Raw genomic sequence first — 15,860 nt, 5'->3', positions numbered from 1 at the left:
GCAAGAGACGGAACAAGTGGCCACCAGGTGTGCTGAGATTGAACCGACCCCTCCGCCCAGTCGTGCCTGCGACACTACGTCAGCCACAGCATCAAGTCCAGAAAGAGCACCACCAGCAACCACCGTTTAACCGGGGAACCACCACCGCCTTCGACAAGACTGACCCGAACTTTCGTTGGGAAGAGAAAAACAAAAACGACGTTCCGAAAGACTTTGCCGCTTCGAGCTCAGAAAAACCGAAAACCCCCCGTGATCAACAAGAGCGTGGATTTTTGCACCATCGTGTGTGTGTTGTGACCAAAGAGCTTGGCTGAACCGATACCTCGAGGAACGACTCCAAATTTGGGCGCCGGAAAACGTTGTGCGGGAAGGCACATCAACGTCGCGGGACCCACGATCCCCCGCCATCGCTCACCCGCAGCAGTTCGCTTTCGCATCCCGGAGCGCACCACCCACACATCAACCCGACATACGACCCACCATGGAAACTCTAGAAGCCCCAAGCAGGCAAAGGTATGTTGTTTGATTCCGCCCGTCGCCCATCGTCGCTTCCCGACCGCCCATCCTGCCCGTGCTAATTGTGCCCGTAGCATCGGCTTACCTTCAATCAACCACATGGATGCCGACAGAGTCAAGCGCGAAGAGGTCGAGTACCAGAGGAAACGCCAGGCTGTCTCCATGTCCAGCCCGTTACACCCTTATGGCGGACCTTTGCATCTGCACATCAATCACCAGTCTTCAATCGCCAGCGCAGTACCCGGCTCGCTTGGAGGCTTGCTGTCTCCTCCCGAATCACGCCGGACGTCTGGCGATGAAAAAGACTCGCAGCGACCGACACCGCGCCAGTCGCTTCCATCGATACATGAGGCCCTGGGCTCTGAGCAGCCGTCACTATCGTTTTCTACCACTGTGCCTCCACCTTCATCCATCACCTCAGCTCCTCAACATTATCCCGCACCATCTGCAAATACTTCTCCTGCTACCCAAAGGCCCCGCCACTCGCCGTCTGACCTTCAGCACGCCGGTCAGGGACCATCAAATCCATTCTCGCACTCCAGAAGCCCATTTCCTCCTACATCGCAAGCAGGCCCACCTCTACCACCCCAGGCACAGCAAGAGTCCTTCCCTCGTGCTCCATATTCCGAACCAAGGCCACCGTATTCGACTCCCCAGCACACCCAGAAGCTACCGGCTCTCCATCCACTCAAAACCGCGCCATCCCCACCAACGAGCGCTGCTCGCCCTCCTTATTCATCATATCCGCCATCCGCAGCCACCTACGAGAGCGCTGCCCCTCCATCAGCGGGACCAATGAGCCAGCACCACCCTTATTCACAATATCCTCCTGGCTATCCTCCGTCGGCCCAGTCTGCAAGTGCTCCCAACTCGGCCTACCCCCCTGCATCTTCAACATATTCTGCTCCGCCCCGATATCCTCAGCAAACATGGCAAGATAACGCGGAAATGGCTCGTCTGGAAGAGAAGAAGATTGGCCGTGCAAGTCTAGCCCCTTATGGTGAATCAGTGAAGCGCCACCTCGAGAGCTTCGATCTAGAGGCCTCATTAAACGAGATGGCCGATGGATCTGGGAACATTGCTGAGTTCTCAAAAATCTACCGCCAACGGGCGCACGAGAACCAGCGTATCGGCTTAACACCACAATCCATGCCAAGATTAGAAGAAGTGGACGATATGCTAAAGCAAAGCGAGAGGATTCACATGTCTCTCCAGCGCATGCGAGATGTTGTCTTCAATCATCATCAAGCAAGCATCGTGGAACCCCCACAAGATCCGCGCTATCGACCGGTCAACGGTTATGATGACAACAGCAGCAATTATGGAGACGACACCAAGGGACTCGGTGGCTTCGCCGGCGGCGACAACAAGACAAGAAAACGAGGCGTAAGTCTTCTCCAGTCTACAGTGGTACACAAATGCTGACTAGATCAATAGCGAGCTGCTCCCCCAGGCCGATGTCATAGTTGCAATCGAGCAGAGACGCCAGAGTGGCGACGAGGGCCAGATGGTGCCCGAACTCTGTGCAATGCTTGTGGTCTACGTAAGTACAAAGCAATATCATGCATGTGCTTTATTGGCTAACATTCCATCTAGATTATGCAAAGTTGACCCGCAAGATGGGCGGCAAGCAAGCGATGACGCATTCCAACTTACGACCCAAATCTGTTGATCACGGTTCACCAACGATGTGACGGCTCTCCGGTATCGTATGACGATGTAGCACTAGCTACCGGGCTTTCCGAAAGCGTTGTGTAGACGTCTATCGGACTCGGCGGATAATCACGCAAACCTCGGCCACCCACCCACCAGTACATATTCACATCGATACTTGCCTTGATCCAAGGATGGCATCGAGTTATTTTCGGCACACAGGAGCGCTGGCGCAGAAATTTGCTTGCATTTACAGGAGGGTTTCATTTACGAGTTTGTCTTGTTAGAGACCAGACCTTTGTACCATGTAATGATTCGGTGATGTCGTATTTTAGTTGGCTGACGGACATCGACGATTGTGAAGAGGACAGAGGGGCGCGTTACCAACCGGAAGGAAGCACGCCCTTGTCGACGCATGCCGAGTTCAGGCTCGCGGTCCTCGAAAATTACACGTCGGCTTCGTGCGCTAGGGTTTTACGCATACTACAGCCTACTTCTTTGCTTGTCTTTTAGTAGCAGCGGCTGCATTTTGGCACATACATGGGGGCTTTCAGGCCTATGGAATGGCTGTTGGCGTTCTCTGTACATGACCATCTTCTAGGGTGGCTCGATCATAGGACTGGGCGCTTTGGCGCGCATTAGCAAGCGCTTACTGTCTGATGATGACAATGTTTTGCCTGGCATTTTTGGCACGACACACACTTTACTAGAAGTGTACGAAGGCCTTGAGGCAGTTTTGACGGCGTTTGTAAAGAGATACCACTGGCTACTAGGCTTATCAAGGTAAAAGCTATTCAGTATTTACATGTTCACCCTTCCACGTTTTGTCAGACCATGTGCAGCCCAGTGTGATATATTGCTGTCCCAAATGACGGGCGGAAACAGGAGTTGGACCCCTCGTACGACGATAGCTATCCCCCATGCTGACGCAGGCTCCTCCCAATATAAACTCTGCGTGCTGCGGGCACCTGGCGAGGCTCCCCGCATATTGTATCATATGTCAATAACAAGTCATCGGGGTCGTACTTTGCGGTCTATCAATCTGCACAAGGCCCGGAGCAGCGAGGAAGAACGATAAGCTTGCGAGCCAGTGTCCCAAGGCATGCAAGGCGATTCGTACAACGACGATGCTGGGTGCGGCACGCGAAGCAGCAGCCGATCCTGGTCGTGCAGTGCCGCAATGGCGGTCGCTCTGCCCAAATACTCATCAGACGGGATCGCTTACACCGACGACGAATGGACTCGTCGTCTTTTCACTTCTCAGGTCAACCTTGGTGGCGCTGCAGATGTCATGTCACGACGGCCCGCGGTAACGGCTCTTTTCGACGTACATGATCGAGATCGATCCCCCCCTCTCCATCCCCGTCTCCGTAGCAGCCCTCCAGCTCGTCTCAATCCAGTCGGCGGGCTGCGCAAATCCGTAACGACTGCATGCACGTGGTTGATGATAACGGTAGGCGAGGCACATACTCTGGAGACAACAGTGAGACACGCCGTTCCGTAGCCCGTGCATACGCGCTTCGCTGTCCGTATGCCCAAACAATGTTGCGCAAAGGAAGATGGATTGTGTGCACTGCAGAAGTGGCACAGCGAGCTTGCTGTTGCTGTCGTGTCCAGCTTACCAAAGAGGCAAGCGTGTCGGGGCAGGGTTCTCTTCTTCGGAAAGGGCATAGCATCTCGCCCGCATTAATAATCACTACACCCCTCTAGTCTTTACATGATCGCCCGTGTGCCGGCGGGGGATGTAGAAATTGCTTCTCCCCCCATTGTCCGTTATTTGACAATCCCCGATTACGCAGGGAACTGCGGCGTCTGCGGCTGGACCACATCTGCGAAAGCCCTGTGTTCTGCCAAACCCCGCTAACACGCCCATATTCTGCAGTGCTCCCCGAAGGCCTCCTGCAATCGCCGTTCAAGACCAGCAGCCACCCATTCACACGTCACCTCGGCCCGCCCGTGCACCAGCCTGCATTGCATCACTTACCGCCTTACAGAAGTTGGGGATGGGTCTGCTGTGAGATCCGTGCCACGCCTATCGCTGCCTGCCCTCGCTAATGTTATATCAAGTGCCCTTGGAACGCCTCTTGACTGGCCCGACGCCAAGAAGGTTGCCGGCCAGGTCAGGTCATGGGGGATTGAAGTATGCTCGACTGTGAGGCTTGAGAGACATGTGTAGTAATGTGATTGACAGCAACTGCTCGCCATATGGCGCAATGCCAAAGCCAAGGAGAGGGACGCGCTCCTTTGGGGAGATGAGGTGAAGCATCATCGGTTACTCACCTGGTACAGAATCTGCAACTAACTGGTCTCCAGATCGAGTACCTGGTTGTTTGCTATGATCAAAACAACCGCAAGGTCAGACTGTCACTACGCCAAGCAGACATTCTAGCTGCCCTTGCCAATGATGAGAAGCTTCTGCAGCAGGGAGGGGGAGTGCCTGACCTCCAGGCCGGAAATGCCGAGTGAGGCTACAGAATCAAACTTGATTTCATCATACTGACTGTCAAAGGGCAAAGGAGAACCCTGCCCCCGTTTTCCACCCCGAGTTTGGAAGGTTCATGCTTGAAGCGACTCCAGGAAAGCCATGGGGCATCGGCTTCAAGGATCTGCTAGATGTCGAACCAAACATGAAGTGGAGGTAGACAAGATTTTCCGATCGTCGATCATTCGGTAGCTCACATCTGTCAGACGAACCATAGCCAAGGATCATATGGCCCAGACCGAGTTCCCGATCACGTTGACAACATTTCCCCGTCTTGGATCGACCGATTGCATTGTGCCCTCGTATCCTGTTTCGGGGCCTAAGCTCCGCTCCCAGTTTGTCCCCGATGAGATTGCGAACCCCCATATCCGCTTTCCAACTCTAGCGGCAAACATTCGCTGGCGGAGAGGCAGAAAAGTACAGGTCAATGTACCAGTTTTCAGAGATGAAAACACACCGTGGCCCTGGAAAGATCCTACTGTCAACTATGATTTGCATAACTGGCCGGAAGATGATGACGTCCGCAATGGTGCTGCAAAAGACAATTACATCCATATGGATGCCATGGCTTTCGGCATGGGAAGTTGTTGTCTACAGATCACGTTCCAAGCGAAAAATATTGAAGAAGGACGAAAAATGTATGACCAGCTCAGTCCTATAGCCCCTATCTTGCTTGCATTGACGGCGGCGACGCCAATCTACAAGGGTTTCCTGGCCGACACCGACGTGCGCTGGAACCAGATCAGCAATGCAGTTGATGATCGCACACCAGAGGAACTCGGAGAGAAGGTACGTTTGAAATCCTGTGGCAGAAACTCGCGTGTTTACTAGTGATAGCCGTTGCAAAACGACCGTTGGCGACTCCCCAAGTCCCGCTATGCATCCAACTCAACGTACATATCCCAAGATCCGCGTCTCCGGCCTGAGTACCTCGACCCGGATCTCATCATTGATACCGATATCAAGAAGCGCCTAGTTGAAGGTGGCATGGACGACCTGCTAGCAACCCACTTCGCCCACCTCTTCATTCGGGATCCCATTGTTGTGTTCGCCGAAGACCTCAAGGAGCTGGACCTCACTAAAGCCGATCACTTTGAGAATCTGCAGTCGACCAACTGGCAGCACATGCGCTTCAAGCCACCGCCAGCAGGCTCCGATATGGGCTGGCGAGTCGAATTCCGACCCATGGAAATCCAAATCACCGATTTCGAGAATGCAGCGTTTTCCATCTTCATTGTGCTACTCACGCGCGCAATCCTTTCTTTCAACCTCAACTTCTACATTCCCATCACCCTCGTGTCAGAGAACATGGAAACAGCACACATCCGTGACGCCGTATCGACTCAGAAATTCTGGTTCCGCAAGGACCCCTTCTCGACACACAAGTCAAGCGGCACGGGCACCTCCACGCCCGCAGAGACCTTCAGCAGACCAACAACACCCACTGGCCCTATCGAGGACGAATACACACAAATGACCATCAATGAAGTCATCAATGGACAGACCACGTCAGACGGTGACGGCTTCCCTGGTCTTATCCCGCTCGTCGAATCATACCTCAATAGTATGAACGTCGATGTCGAGACGCGCTGTGATCTCGCTACCTACCTCGACTTGATTCGCAAGCGCGCAAACGGCACGTACTGGACGGCGGCGAAGTGGATCAGGCATTTCGTCCAGTCGCACCCAGAGTACAAGAAGGATAGTGTGGTGAGCGACGACATTACATACGACCTTGTCAAGGCTGCCGAGCAGATTACAAAGTCAGAGGGTCGTGATGGATTGGGAGTTGAGATGCTGGGAAGGCGTCGCTGAGGGACAGAGTGGGGGTAAAACAAAAAACGATTTTGGTACATAGACGATGAATGTACATAGATGAAAAGAGAAGTAGACAATCTGCAATTATTTGTCTTTATATTTTATGCTATCTTTCGGGTTTTGATGGTCGCCACCATGTTATTCCATCAACACAGGCAGGATACCAAAAGCCATGCTTCCGGTAATGTGCTGTTACTGTTAATGTCTGTTATATACCAAAATCTATCCAGTTCTTTCACATACGATCATAGGACATCGACAATAGCGCTTCCCGTTCGCTCAGCGGTACTCAAGCGGTGTACCGGCGGACTAGTAGTCAGGTGGGTGACCACTGGCGAATCCCCGCTGTTGTATGTTTTTGCCATTTTGCATTCCACCTCCATCTCTACCTTTGGTCATAACGCTAGCAGCTAGCAGATCTTTCACATACGACCATAGGACATCGACAATAGCGCTTCCCGTTCGCTCAGCGGTACTCAAGCGGTGTACCGGCGGATTAGTAGTCAGGTGGGTGACCACTGGCGAATCCCCGCTGTTGTATGTTTTTGTTTTGCTTTTTTTATGACCAGTCCCAAATGAGATTGAACTGATGGACCTGTGCTGCAAAACTTGCATACTTGAACGCTTGTCCTGTCTAAAGCAGGCTCCTTGTTTTTTGTATTTGTTTTGCTCTTCCAGCACTCGCAAAAAGATCCACCGTTTTGATCAAGAACGCTAATGAAAACCTTACCTTCGCTCTAAGTATTTGAAGCTCAAAACTTGCCGAGGGTGCATGTGTAAAAATCGAATGCTTCCACAGGGACGGTGTGGGGATCAAAAACCGATCGACGTACTCATGCCAATCTCCATTATATGAAGCCGTAAACAAGGCTTTGCAATACTCCCAATATTCCGGGTACCAGCCTGCTTATTCCCAGTCAAGAATCACAATTACTTTAGTGGGACTTGTAGCGGTGACGATGATATTGGCTCGGTGGTGATCACCATGCGTAAATACAATGGGACCGTCGTTCGGCAGTAAGTATCTCCAGGGATCTTCAATCGTCTGTGGATCAGGAACATGCCGGCGCCACAGCCAGGAAAGCCAGTCGTGGAAGACGGCTCGTGTGGGAAATGGCCTCAGGAGTGGTAGGCGCTTCAGGCAGTAATCCGGCGGAAGGCCGTGATTTATGGAACCTTTCGAAGTTTAGCGATGTCGCACCTATTTGACCCTAAACATCACTATCGTGGAGGTTGCAGAATCTTGATATGATGGCACGAAGATCATTACATATGGAATACTTGTTATCGAAAGATAGGGCGGGCCATTGTTGTTTGGGTGTAGGCCCCTGACGAGTTGCATATATATGAAAACTTCGCGCTCGACTACTCTCCATCCGTAGACCTCAGAGATTGGGACTAAATCTTGAAAGACGCGCCGAATGGCCCAGGCATTTATTGCTTCCAAAGTAGATACATCTCGTCCGAACTTGACAATAAGGCCAAGATGTTGAAATCTTACTACGTGAGGGCACAGGGTCGGCACAGAAAAGGATCGTATGTGCTCAGGGGTCGGAAACTCACGCGTGCGGCCATGGGTCTTGAATCATATTGAGTCCGTAAAGTCCACGCAAGGTTGAGAGCTATCGGGAAGTTCTGGAGGCAGCATTTGCGGGTGCATCGTCATATCAACCGTAGACACATGAATCCACCTTTCAACACCTTATCGCTAAGCGAATAGAAATGGACACTTTACTAGAATTTAAAGTGATCTTGAGTATAGTAGCTAATGACGGGGTAGATGTGCCATGGAGTGCGACTTGGGAACAACAGATTGCATTTACTGGAAAATTACTATGAAATTAGTTTGATCTTTTATAGTCATTACGACCTATTAAATTCCGGCAAGCTTTTAATGATATATTGCAAATGCTGGGAAATTCGAATACAATCCCATCCATACGTCATGCAGTGGTGAAGTTGCCGTTCGGTAGAACCCCAGCCTAGCGCAGCGCGCACATGGTCCATGCACTAAAAGTTCATCATCGCAATCATCGTCGCAAGCACAAACAGCTTTCGCGGCCCAACACCACGAACCCACTACGTACCACCACGCCGCCCATCCATCAAATCCACCCCACCTCCACCCTACCAGTCTAACCCGGCAGCCCCCCAAATACCGCCAAGATGGTCAAACTCGAAGAAGTCATGGACGAGGAGTTTGTGCGTGAGCAGGAAGGCCCGCACGACGACGATGAATGGGACACCGATTCCGGTATGAAGAGAAAAACCCCGCTCAAATGATCATGTTTTTCCCGAAAGAATTCTTTCTGTGATTCAATGTTCCCTACAAAAGATATAAGCGGATTAATGATTGAATGAATGCTAATGTGGGGTCCATTCAGAGTCCGACACCTCATCCATCCACTCGCTGCACCCAGACGAATCGCTCTACGAGCGCATCCTTGCCCTGCAAGACATGATCCCCGCCAGCACACGCCGCTCCGTCTCGTCGAAAGCGTCCACAATCTCCTCGTGGTTCAAGTCGGGACTGAGCATGGGCGGCAAGACGCTGTGGGTTGTGAGCACGAGTGCTCTGCTGCTGGGTGTGCCGTGGGCGTTGGCGTACAGTGAAGAGCAGATGATTGTTGAGCAGGAGAGGGCTGAGTTGCAGGCGCAACGGGCGCAGAACGAGGTATGTGCTAAAAATTATTCCATTTTTTGCGGGATGATGTGGGATTGATAAGGTGCGAATTGCTAACGTATGTATAGTTTATGGCTCCTGGTGGTGCGCCGATGCCTGGTCAACCCCAGGGCGCAAAGCCGGCTTTGTAAACCATTGTCTTGATTGAGCGCTTTTCGACTGGTGGTCGCTTCAATATGAGCGGCGGGCTCTTCACACCTGTCTTGCTACGATATTGGAAACGGTGCATGGACGGGACTGTAACATGTGCATACAGGCGGCCAAAATGATGCCGTAATGATCTGTACTATATTTCTCGACTCCACGATTATGTATTGCGTCACGTTATTGAGACCATAACTTCAGCATAGTGATGAAGTTTCTCTGTACATTTATTCTTTTCTTCATGCCTGTCGGCTATGTAACAATACTTACAAATACAGCGTCTAGATTCGTACTCATCTGGCGCACAAACGTAATCCGCCGTGTCCCGGTCTACCAAATGCTCATAGACATCAGATGCGAACCGTGCGCCAGTGAGATGCTGTAACAAACTGTCACTCAAGCGGTGCGCTTGCATAACCGTACCCAATCCGCGAGTGGTGGCATGGAGACATTCGCAGATTGCGCTCGCTCCAAGAAAACGTGGTAATACAGCAAAGAGAAGAGTCATGGTATTATAGTCGGTACATGGGTGTGGAGAGGCGTTTAAAAGGGAATTGAGCCGGCTGACATTGCGGCGCCCTGTTGTTCTTGCTGTTCCATGACAGCCTCGTCGGCGGCTTCTATTGCGACAGCCAGACCGAGCTTGGCGGCGTTCTGCGTCTTTATTAGCATGGCGTAGCAAAGTTTGAAGTCAAAGATGACGTACCTGCTTGTGGTCGATTTCTCCAGAGAAGGTTACGCGGATCGGCGGCGCAATCATCTTCTCCAGCAAACACGACACCTTGCCCTGGTTGTCGATTTGCGCCCTGAATGACGACTGGCGGAAGTCGTATTTGGCACCAATCGTAACATTGCCCTCCTTCTGTGGGCCAGCCATGGGTCCGCCAGGTCCAATTCCAGCAAATGCGAGGTTGCAGTTGATACCTGTCTCCACCTTGTCTGTGAGTCTGCGCCAGTATGAAGCCTCTAATACACCCCGGTCCGGAATAATCTGACCACAGGCCATCCAGTCAACAGCCCTGTAGCGGGCGGCATACGAAACGTTGAGCTCGGGTGGGTAGGCCATGGCCGGACGTGTCCAGAAAGCGTCAATGCCGAGCGATAGCTTTGGTGTGACGGCCTGAAGATAGCTTGCCATGAGCATACCAGTAATGCCACCGTCAAGTATGGAGGGGTTGACGGCCTTGAGCGAAGCGGAGAAATCTGCACCTGTGTAGTCGTTCTCGAACGAGACCATGTTCCCTTGGGACGTGAGCTGGACAGCTGTCTTGGTGACGAATGCTGACGTCCAGCGCCAGTTGAAGCGTCCGGAGAAGGCGAGCTCGTTGTCGAGGTTTCCTTGCATAAAAACCTGGTATCATCAGCTTTGAAAAGACTGTTGCAGATTTGGGCAACAAACTCTTGGTGATCCATAGAGAACCATATAAGAGTATGGCGGCATAACCTGAGATCCCATAGATAGCGAATGCGCAACCTGGAATAGCGGGGCTGCGCTGAAGGCCTTTGTGAGCTCGGCGCGCAGGCCAGAAAAGCTCGAGTTGTTCAGGAAAACATCGCGCTGCACTTCTCTCGCAATGTTCTCGACGGTGCCAGGGTTGCTGAGCCCCAATGCTTCTCTCCGCTCTAGGAATGCGTCGTATACATTTTGGAATTGTGCGAACGGGCCTGTGTTGGCGGCGCGAGGTTGCGAGAGAACGTCAGCGATGGCTTGTTCTTTTGCCGGGTTAAATTGCAGCGGGGTGGCCATTGTGGAAATATGCGTGCACGTCGGACTAGAAACTCCCTACGATGCAGGAGGGCCGGCACGGGTCGTGTGGAAATGGCAGCAGATTGTTGGGTGCTGTGATGCGTTCCGGTCGCTTGGACGGTGACGATATGGGTGAACATTTTGAAAAGTTACCTGATGACATAATCCACCATCACGTGTCTGTTGTAATCGACTCCGAACGCTAACCCACATGCACTGCGCCATCCGACTTCACATTGAACCGTTGAGCTTTGCTTTTTGGGCGAGCTAGCTGCGACATTCCCCTCAAAACGCTGCCTGGACCCTCGGACCCTCTGCGACGTGTCCTGGTAGACTGGCCGCGCTTGACTGTCGCACCTTATCCGCTTCCAAGTCTCGGCAAACTTATATCAACGCCCGGTCCCTAGCTGCACTCGTATCCCTCTTGAACCATCAACCCCCAACCTTACTTTGTTTGATGATCGGTCAATTTTCTTCTTCTTCAAAATCCGCTTCTTCCCTACCTCCATTATTCTTATAGAATTTACCATTCGCAATCATGGACACCCTACTGTAAGTGGCATGACCCCACTTCCCGTGGCCGTATCCGAGTACCAACGCTGCGAACATTCACTGATCATGAACAGCACCGCAGAGATATATGCGAATTCTCCGCGCTTCAGGCGGCGGTCTAGTACATATGTCGACGCAATCCACGATCTACCCACCAAGGAAGAAATGGCGCCCGCTCAACTCTATAGCACAGAATCGGGCCGCCTCTTCCATTCCGGGCGAATAGTCATCGCTACTTGTGGACTGCCTGCTCGAGGCAAAACTCATACCTCCGTTGCCCTCGCCCGTTACCTTCGGTGGCTGGGTGTCAAGACTCACGTGTTTCATCTTGGCGACTATCGTCGCGCTACTCTAGGTCCGGACAATGACGTGCCGGAGGACTACTTCTTCCTAAATGCAGCGCCACAATCTGTCTTGTTGCGCAACAAGATATTGAAGAAGTGCCGTGAGGATATCTACCACTTTTTGGAGAACGACAAGGGCCAAGTGGCCATCTACGACGCCGTCAATGCTATCAGCCAAGGCCGGCGATCACTGGCCAAGGAATTTGCAAAGAACGGCATCCAGACAGTCTTTATCGAATCACACTGCACCGATGAGCGCATCATCCAGGAAAACGTTCGTCGTGTCAAAATCTCCTCGCCGGACTACCAGGGGTGGAAGGATGAAGACGCAGTCCACGACTACCTAGCCCGCATTAATGCACGGATACCGCACTTTGAAACCATGGAAGAGCCCGATCTGCACTGGATCAAGATGATCAACGCTGGCGAGCGAGTAGTAGTCAACAATTGCGCATTTGGATACCTTTCCCAACGAATTGTCTTCTACTTGCTCAACCTTCACATCAAGTCGCGGCAAACTTACTTTGCTCGCGCTGGAACCACACGGGAGGAGGATTCCTACAAGGCCGATGCCAATCTTTCACCAGAAGGGCACGACTATGCAAAGAAGATGAGCGAGGTCTTATTGCAGTACCGCGAGGAAGAGAAGCAGAAGCTTATTGAATCTGGAGCAACAGACGCGTCCTTGAAGCCATTGACTATCTGGACCTCAACACGTCGGAGAACTGTCCAGACATCAGAAGTTCTAGCGTCCATGGGCTACCGAGTCAGGCAACGATCGCAAATGAGCCAGATGAACCCAGGCGTGTGCGAAAAAATGTCTGAAGCAAAGATACGCGAGGAATTCCCAGATGAAGTCACAAAGCACGAGGCAGATCCATACCACCACCGGTACCCACGTGCAGAATCCTACCACGACCTAGCTGTGCGCATGGAACCCATCATTCTCGAGCTCGAACGCGAAGAGAACGATCTTCTCATCATTGCCCACGAATCCGTACTCCGTGTGCTGTACGGTTATCTCATGGCATGTAATGCAGCCGATATCCCCAAGCTGCAGTTCCCCCGCGATGAGATTATCGAGGTAAGTACCAGTGCTACTCCGTCATTCCCTCACTACTCCTGCTCACAGTTTATCAGATCATCCCCTCGTCCTACAACAATGTAGCCAAACGCATCAAGATCCCCAACCTTCCCGAATCAATGGTCCCCGGTAGCCCCGAGGACATCAAGATACCCGTTGCACCTTCTGGCGCGGTAAGTCCATTGTCTGGCATGGGCACTCCTCAGGTCCAAGTAGACTCTGGCGCTGCAACGCCCCGTGAACACGGTATCCAGCCTTTGAACTTGAAGGCGCATATTAATCCGTCATCGTGAATTAGGTGCGTTATCAGTGCCGCTACGGTGCCACGTTTGACAATGAGAGGGCTAGTCAAGAAACGGATTTTGACCCCATTTGAGGGGCCGGTTAGACGGTGGTGATCATAGTTAACTTTCGGCACGGCATGGAAACACGGGTTTATGCTTGCGAGGGGCGCAGGGGCGTGATAGTACTGTAGACATGACAAATTACATCTTGGCTTTATCGCTGCATTTTTCTTGCTACTTCAGCTGGAAAAGGTGTTGAGTTTCATACACGTTTCACCACAGATGTCCCAGTTGTCCTCTACTCGAACTATTAATTGACATCTTCTTACCACCCTTGCTATGTCACGGTGTGAAAGAGGAAAATGACATCAGCTATGAATTTCATGAATTGAATAGTCCAATGGGACTAGATCGGGAGCAGCCCAATGCATCATCATAAATGAAATCTCGTCGCCATATGGCCGAAGTTAAGCATCGCTTCTGAAACCCCCTCATCTCTTCTGCAAAAGAGAAGCAAAAGGTATCCAGATAAGAAAAGACTCCCCAGGTCATCCAGCCAGCGGCCAACGCCCTAACCTAAACGCCCAATCCCAAGCCATACCGCGAGCCAGCCTTATCCTGTAAGCCTAGCGGAAATGCTACCATGTAAGCCCCTAAGCCGCAATCCTGCCGCCGAATCTCTCATAGGTTAGCAAAAGAACATTTTCTTTCACTTCGTCTCAGAAAACAGATATAGTTTCTACAAGACGGAAATACTCACTCTTTGGCCCATCCTTTGCGAATGGCCCATTCCCAGCTGCCCCAACCGTCATGGTTACGAGGACGCACTCGGAAAGGCTCGCCCTCTTTGACCTCGAGACACTTCCAGTTATCGCCTAGACCGATGCCGTGGTAGCGGATGCCGTAACGTGCTCCCGTGAGTTGTTCGGGGGTAAGGGGGCGAGTATCGCAGGTGAGATAGGCGGTGCCTTGGTCTTGATGCTGAGTCTGAGTCTGAGCCTGGCCTACTTCTTGTTGATAGTAGAAGGTGGGGATAGAAGACAGCAGGAAGCGAACTTCGTCGTCAGCGGCGTTGAAGTCATCTTTTGTGGGGTAGCTGTGGTCTGCGAAGATGTCGAAGGGCGCAGGGGGCGCAGGGAGAGCTGCGGCGGCAGCTTCGTTGCCAAACTTCTGGTCGAAGAGTCGGATGAGGGAACGGGGAGTTTGTGGCTTTTTTAGATTAAGTGTATCCACTTCTGCGGGAGTTGGCCAGCTGACAGGATCCTCGGCGCTGAAATGTGACTGAGGGAGTGGCTCAGCCTTGGGAAAGAGGAAGGGAACAGCAGGTTGGAGGTATGAAGAGCGGCGAGTTACGTTGGCATCTTCAGGGTAGATGTCGGCAGCTGATGGCTCTGGGCCTTGATCAGTACGTTTGCCGCGGGTGTACGCTCGCGAACGGCGACGATGTCCAGAACCGGAGGCATGTTGCGGAAACTGGGGAAGGTCGCTGAAGCGTCGGGGTCGGGTCATTGCAGCAGGACCTGTAGGTACGTTTTGCGGATCCATGACAGATAGAACTGCAGCGCCTGACTCTCCAGCCGGAATCCTCCTTGACTGCACACGACCAAAACCAGGAGGCGGCTTCACAATCTTTGTAGCCTTGTCCTCGCTAGCCTCTATCTCCGGAAGACGTGTGCCATAACCATACTGAGTGCCCTGAGACGGCGGAATCAGGCCTCCTTGATGAACAGTCAAGCCGTTGAGGTACCGGGCTAGGTCGTTAGCGGTCATGGGCTTGTTCAGCGCTTGTCCAATGAGCTTGCCATCGAGACCGGCTAGGGCATCGGCATCAGATCCTGGTAACTCGTGTGACTGTACTGGCGAGTCGTTAGTAGTGTCAGTTCTCTTGGCACCAGACAAGCCAAGGTTCGCATTCAGTTCGCCAACTGGGGGTGCACTGAAGTCGGGTCCACGACGTGCGGAACATAACAATCCGAGGGGAGGAAACGGCATGGGAATGTTGATGTTGTCTTTAGGAAGAGTGTCGCGAGGAGCTGCATCTGTTTGAGTCAGTATCAAACTTTTACTTCTCATTCGTTCTGTGCTTACCTTGCTGCACCCCCTCAAGTGTACGAGCCGTACTGCGAAGCGGATATGCTATTCTTGCACCTTGATAGCGACGGCGGTTAGCACGTCCGCGTCTGCTTGACCGAAAACGCCATTTCTCTTCGTGATTGTTAGCCAACGGCTCAAGTATGTGGATTGGGGAACTCACCACCAAACATATCCGGGACTCTTGAATGCTCTTGAACTTTTGGCGGAGTTGGGTCTGTATCCGCAGTCGTTGTCGTAGGGTTGACAGAGCTGGGACTGAAAGTGGCCGCCTCAGGATTGAAAGACACAGACCTCTGCGGCACTGCGGGTTGCGTCGGCGCCATGTTTGCAGTTGCTAAAGTCAACAGTCAATGAGGAGAGCGACCAAGGTGATAGTTGAATTGCGCTTCTTGAGCAGGGCGCCAAGTCCCATTGTCGCAGTGAACATAACATTAACATGCTTTTTAAGATTTTTAAGAT

General features: G+C 52.2%; 6 protein-coding genes across 6 annotated transcripts; 4 read left to right on the top strand and 2 right to left on the bottom strand.

Annotated features, from left to right (window-relative positions):
* Positions 1-481: 481 nt before the first annotated feature.
* Positions 482-2,210, top strand: PtrM4_085390 (ARG80, Regulator arginine metabolism; the record flags this gene model as incomplete). The annotated part of the gene is made up of 4 exons (XM_066106669.1): positions 482-513; positions 591-1,902; positions 1,954-2,059; positions 2,113-2,210. The coding sequence occupies 4 exons, from the start codon at positions 482-484 to the stop codon at positions 2,208-2,210; spliced, it is 1,548 nt and encodes a 515-aa protein (XP_065963607.1).
* A 1,139-nt stretch (positions 2,211-3,349) lies between these two features.
* Positions 3,350-6,466, top strand: PtrM4_085380 (glutamate-cysteine ligase; the record flags this gene model as incomplete). Its single annotated transcript, XM_066106668.1, has 5 exons — positions 3,350-3,496; positions 4,483-4,631; positions 4,679-4,807; positions 4,858-5,440; positions 5,489-6,466. The coding sequence occupies 5 exons, from the start codon at positions 3,350-3,352 to the stop codon at positions 6,464-6,466; spliced, it is 1,986 nt and encodes a 661-aa protein (XP_065963606.1).
* Positions 6,467-8,635: 2,169 nt separating this feature from the next.
* On the top strand, positions 8,636-9,283 carry PtrM4_085370 (mitochondrial import receptor subunit tom22; the record flags this gene model as incomplete). Its single annotated transcript, XM_001940189.2, has 3 exons — positions 8,636-8,723; positions 8,854-9,143; positions 9,221-9,283. 3 exons carry the CDS (start codon positions 8,636-8,638, stop codon positions 9,281-9,283), a joined length of 441 nt encoding a protein of 146 aa, XP_001940224.1.
* Positions 9,284-9,839: 556 nt separating this feature from the next.
* On the bottom strand, positions 9,840-11,043 carry PtrM4_085360 (Porin-3 domain containing protein; the record flags this gene model as incomplete). The annotated part of the gene is made up of 3 exons (XM_001940190.2): positions 9,840-9,950; positions 10,003-10,647; positions 10,696-11,043. 3 exons carry the CDS (start codon positions 11,041-11,043, stop codon positions 9,840-9,842), a joined length of 1,104 nt encoding a protein of 367 aa, XP_001940225.1.
* A 538-nt stretch (positions 11,044-11,581) lies between these two features.
* PtrM4_085350 (Fructose-2,6-bisphosphatase) lies at positions 11,582-13,316 on the top strand (the record flags this gene model as incomplete). Its single annotated transcript, XM_001940191.2, has 3 exons — positions 11,582-11,595; positions 11,670-13,023; positions 13,080-13,316. 3 exons carry the CDS (start codon positions 11,582-11,584, stop codon positions 13,314-13,316), a joined length of 1,605 nt encoding a protein of 534 aa, XP_001940226.1.
* Positions 13,317-14,063: 747 nt separating this feature from the next.
* On the bottom strand, positions 14,064-15,724 carry PtrM4_085340 (uncharacterized protein; the record flags this gene model as incomplete). The annotated part of the gene is made up of 3 exons (XM_001940192.1): positions 14,064-15,346; positions 15,396-15,512; positions 15,562-15,724. The coding sequence occupies 3 exons, from the start codon at positions 15,722-15,724 to the stop codon at positions 14,064-14,066; spliced, it is 1,563 nt and encodes a 520-aa protein (XP_001940227.1).
* Positions 15,725-15,860: the final 136 nt, after the last annotated feature.

This window comes from Pyrenophora tritici-repentis, chromosome 3, assembly GCF_003171515.1.
Source record: "Pyrenophora tritici-repentis strain M4 chromosome 3, whole genome shotgun sequence".
Lineage (NCBI taxonomy): Eukaryota > Fungi > Ascomycota > Dothideomycetes > Pleosporales > Pleosporaceae > Pyrenophora > Pyrenophora tritici-repentis.
This window is presented reverse-complemented; position numbering and strand designations above follow the sequence as displayed.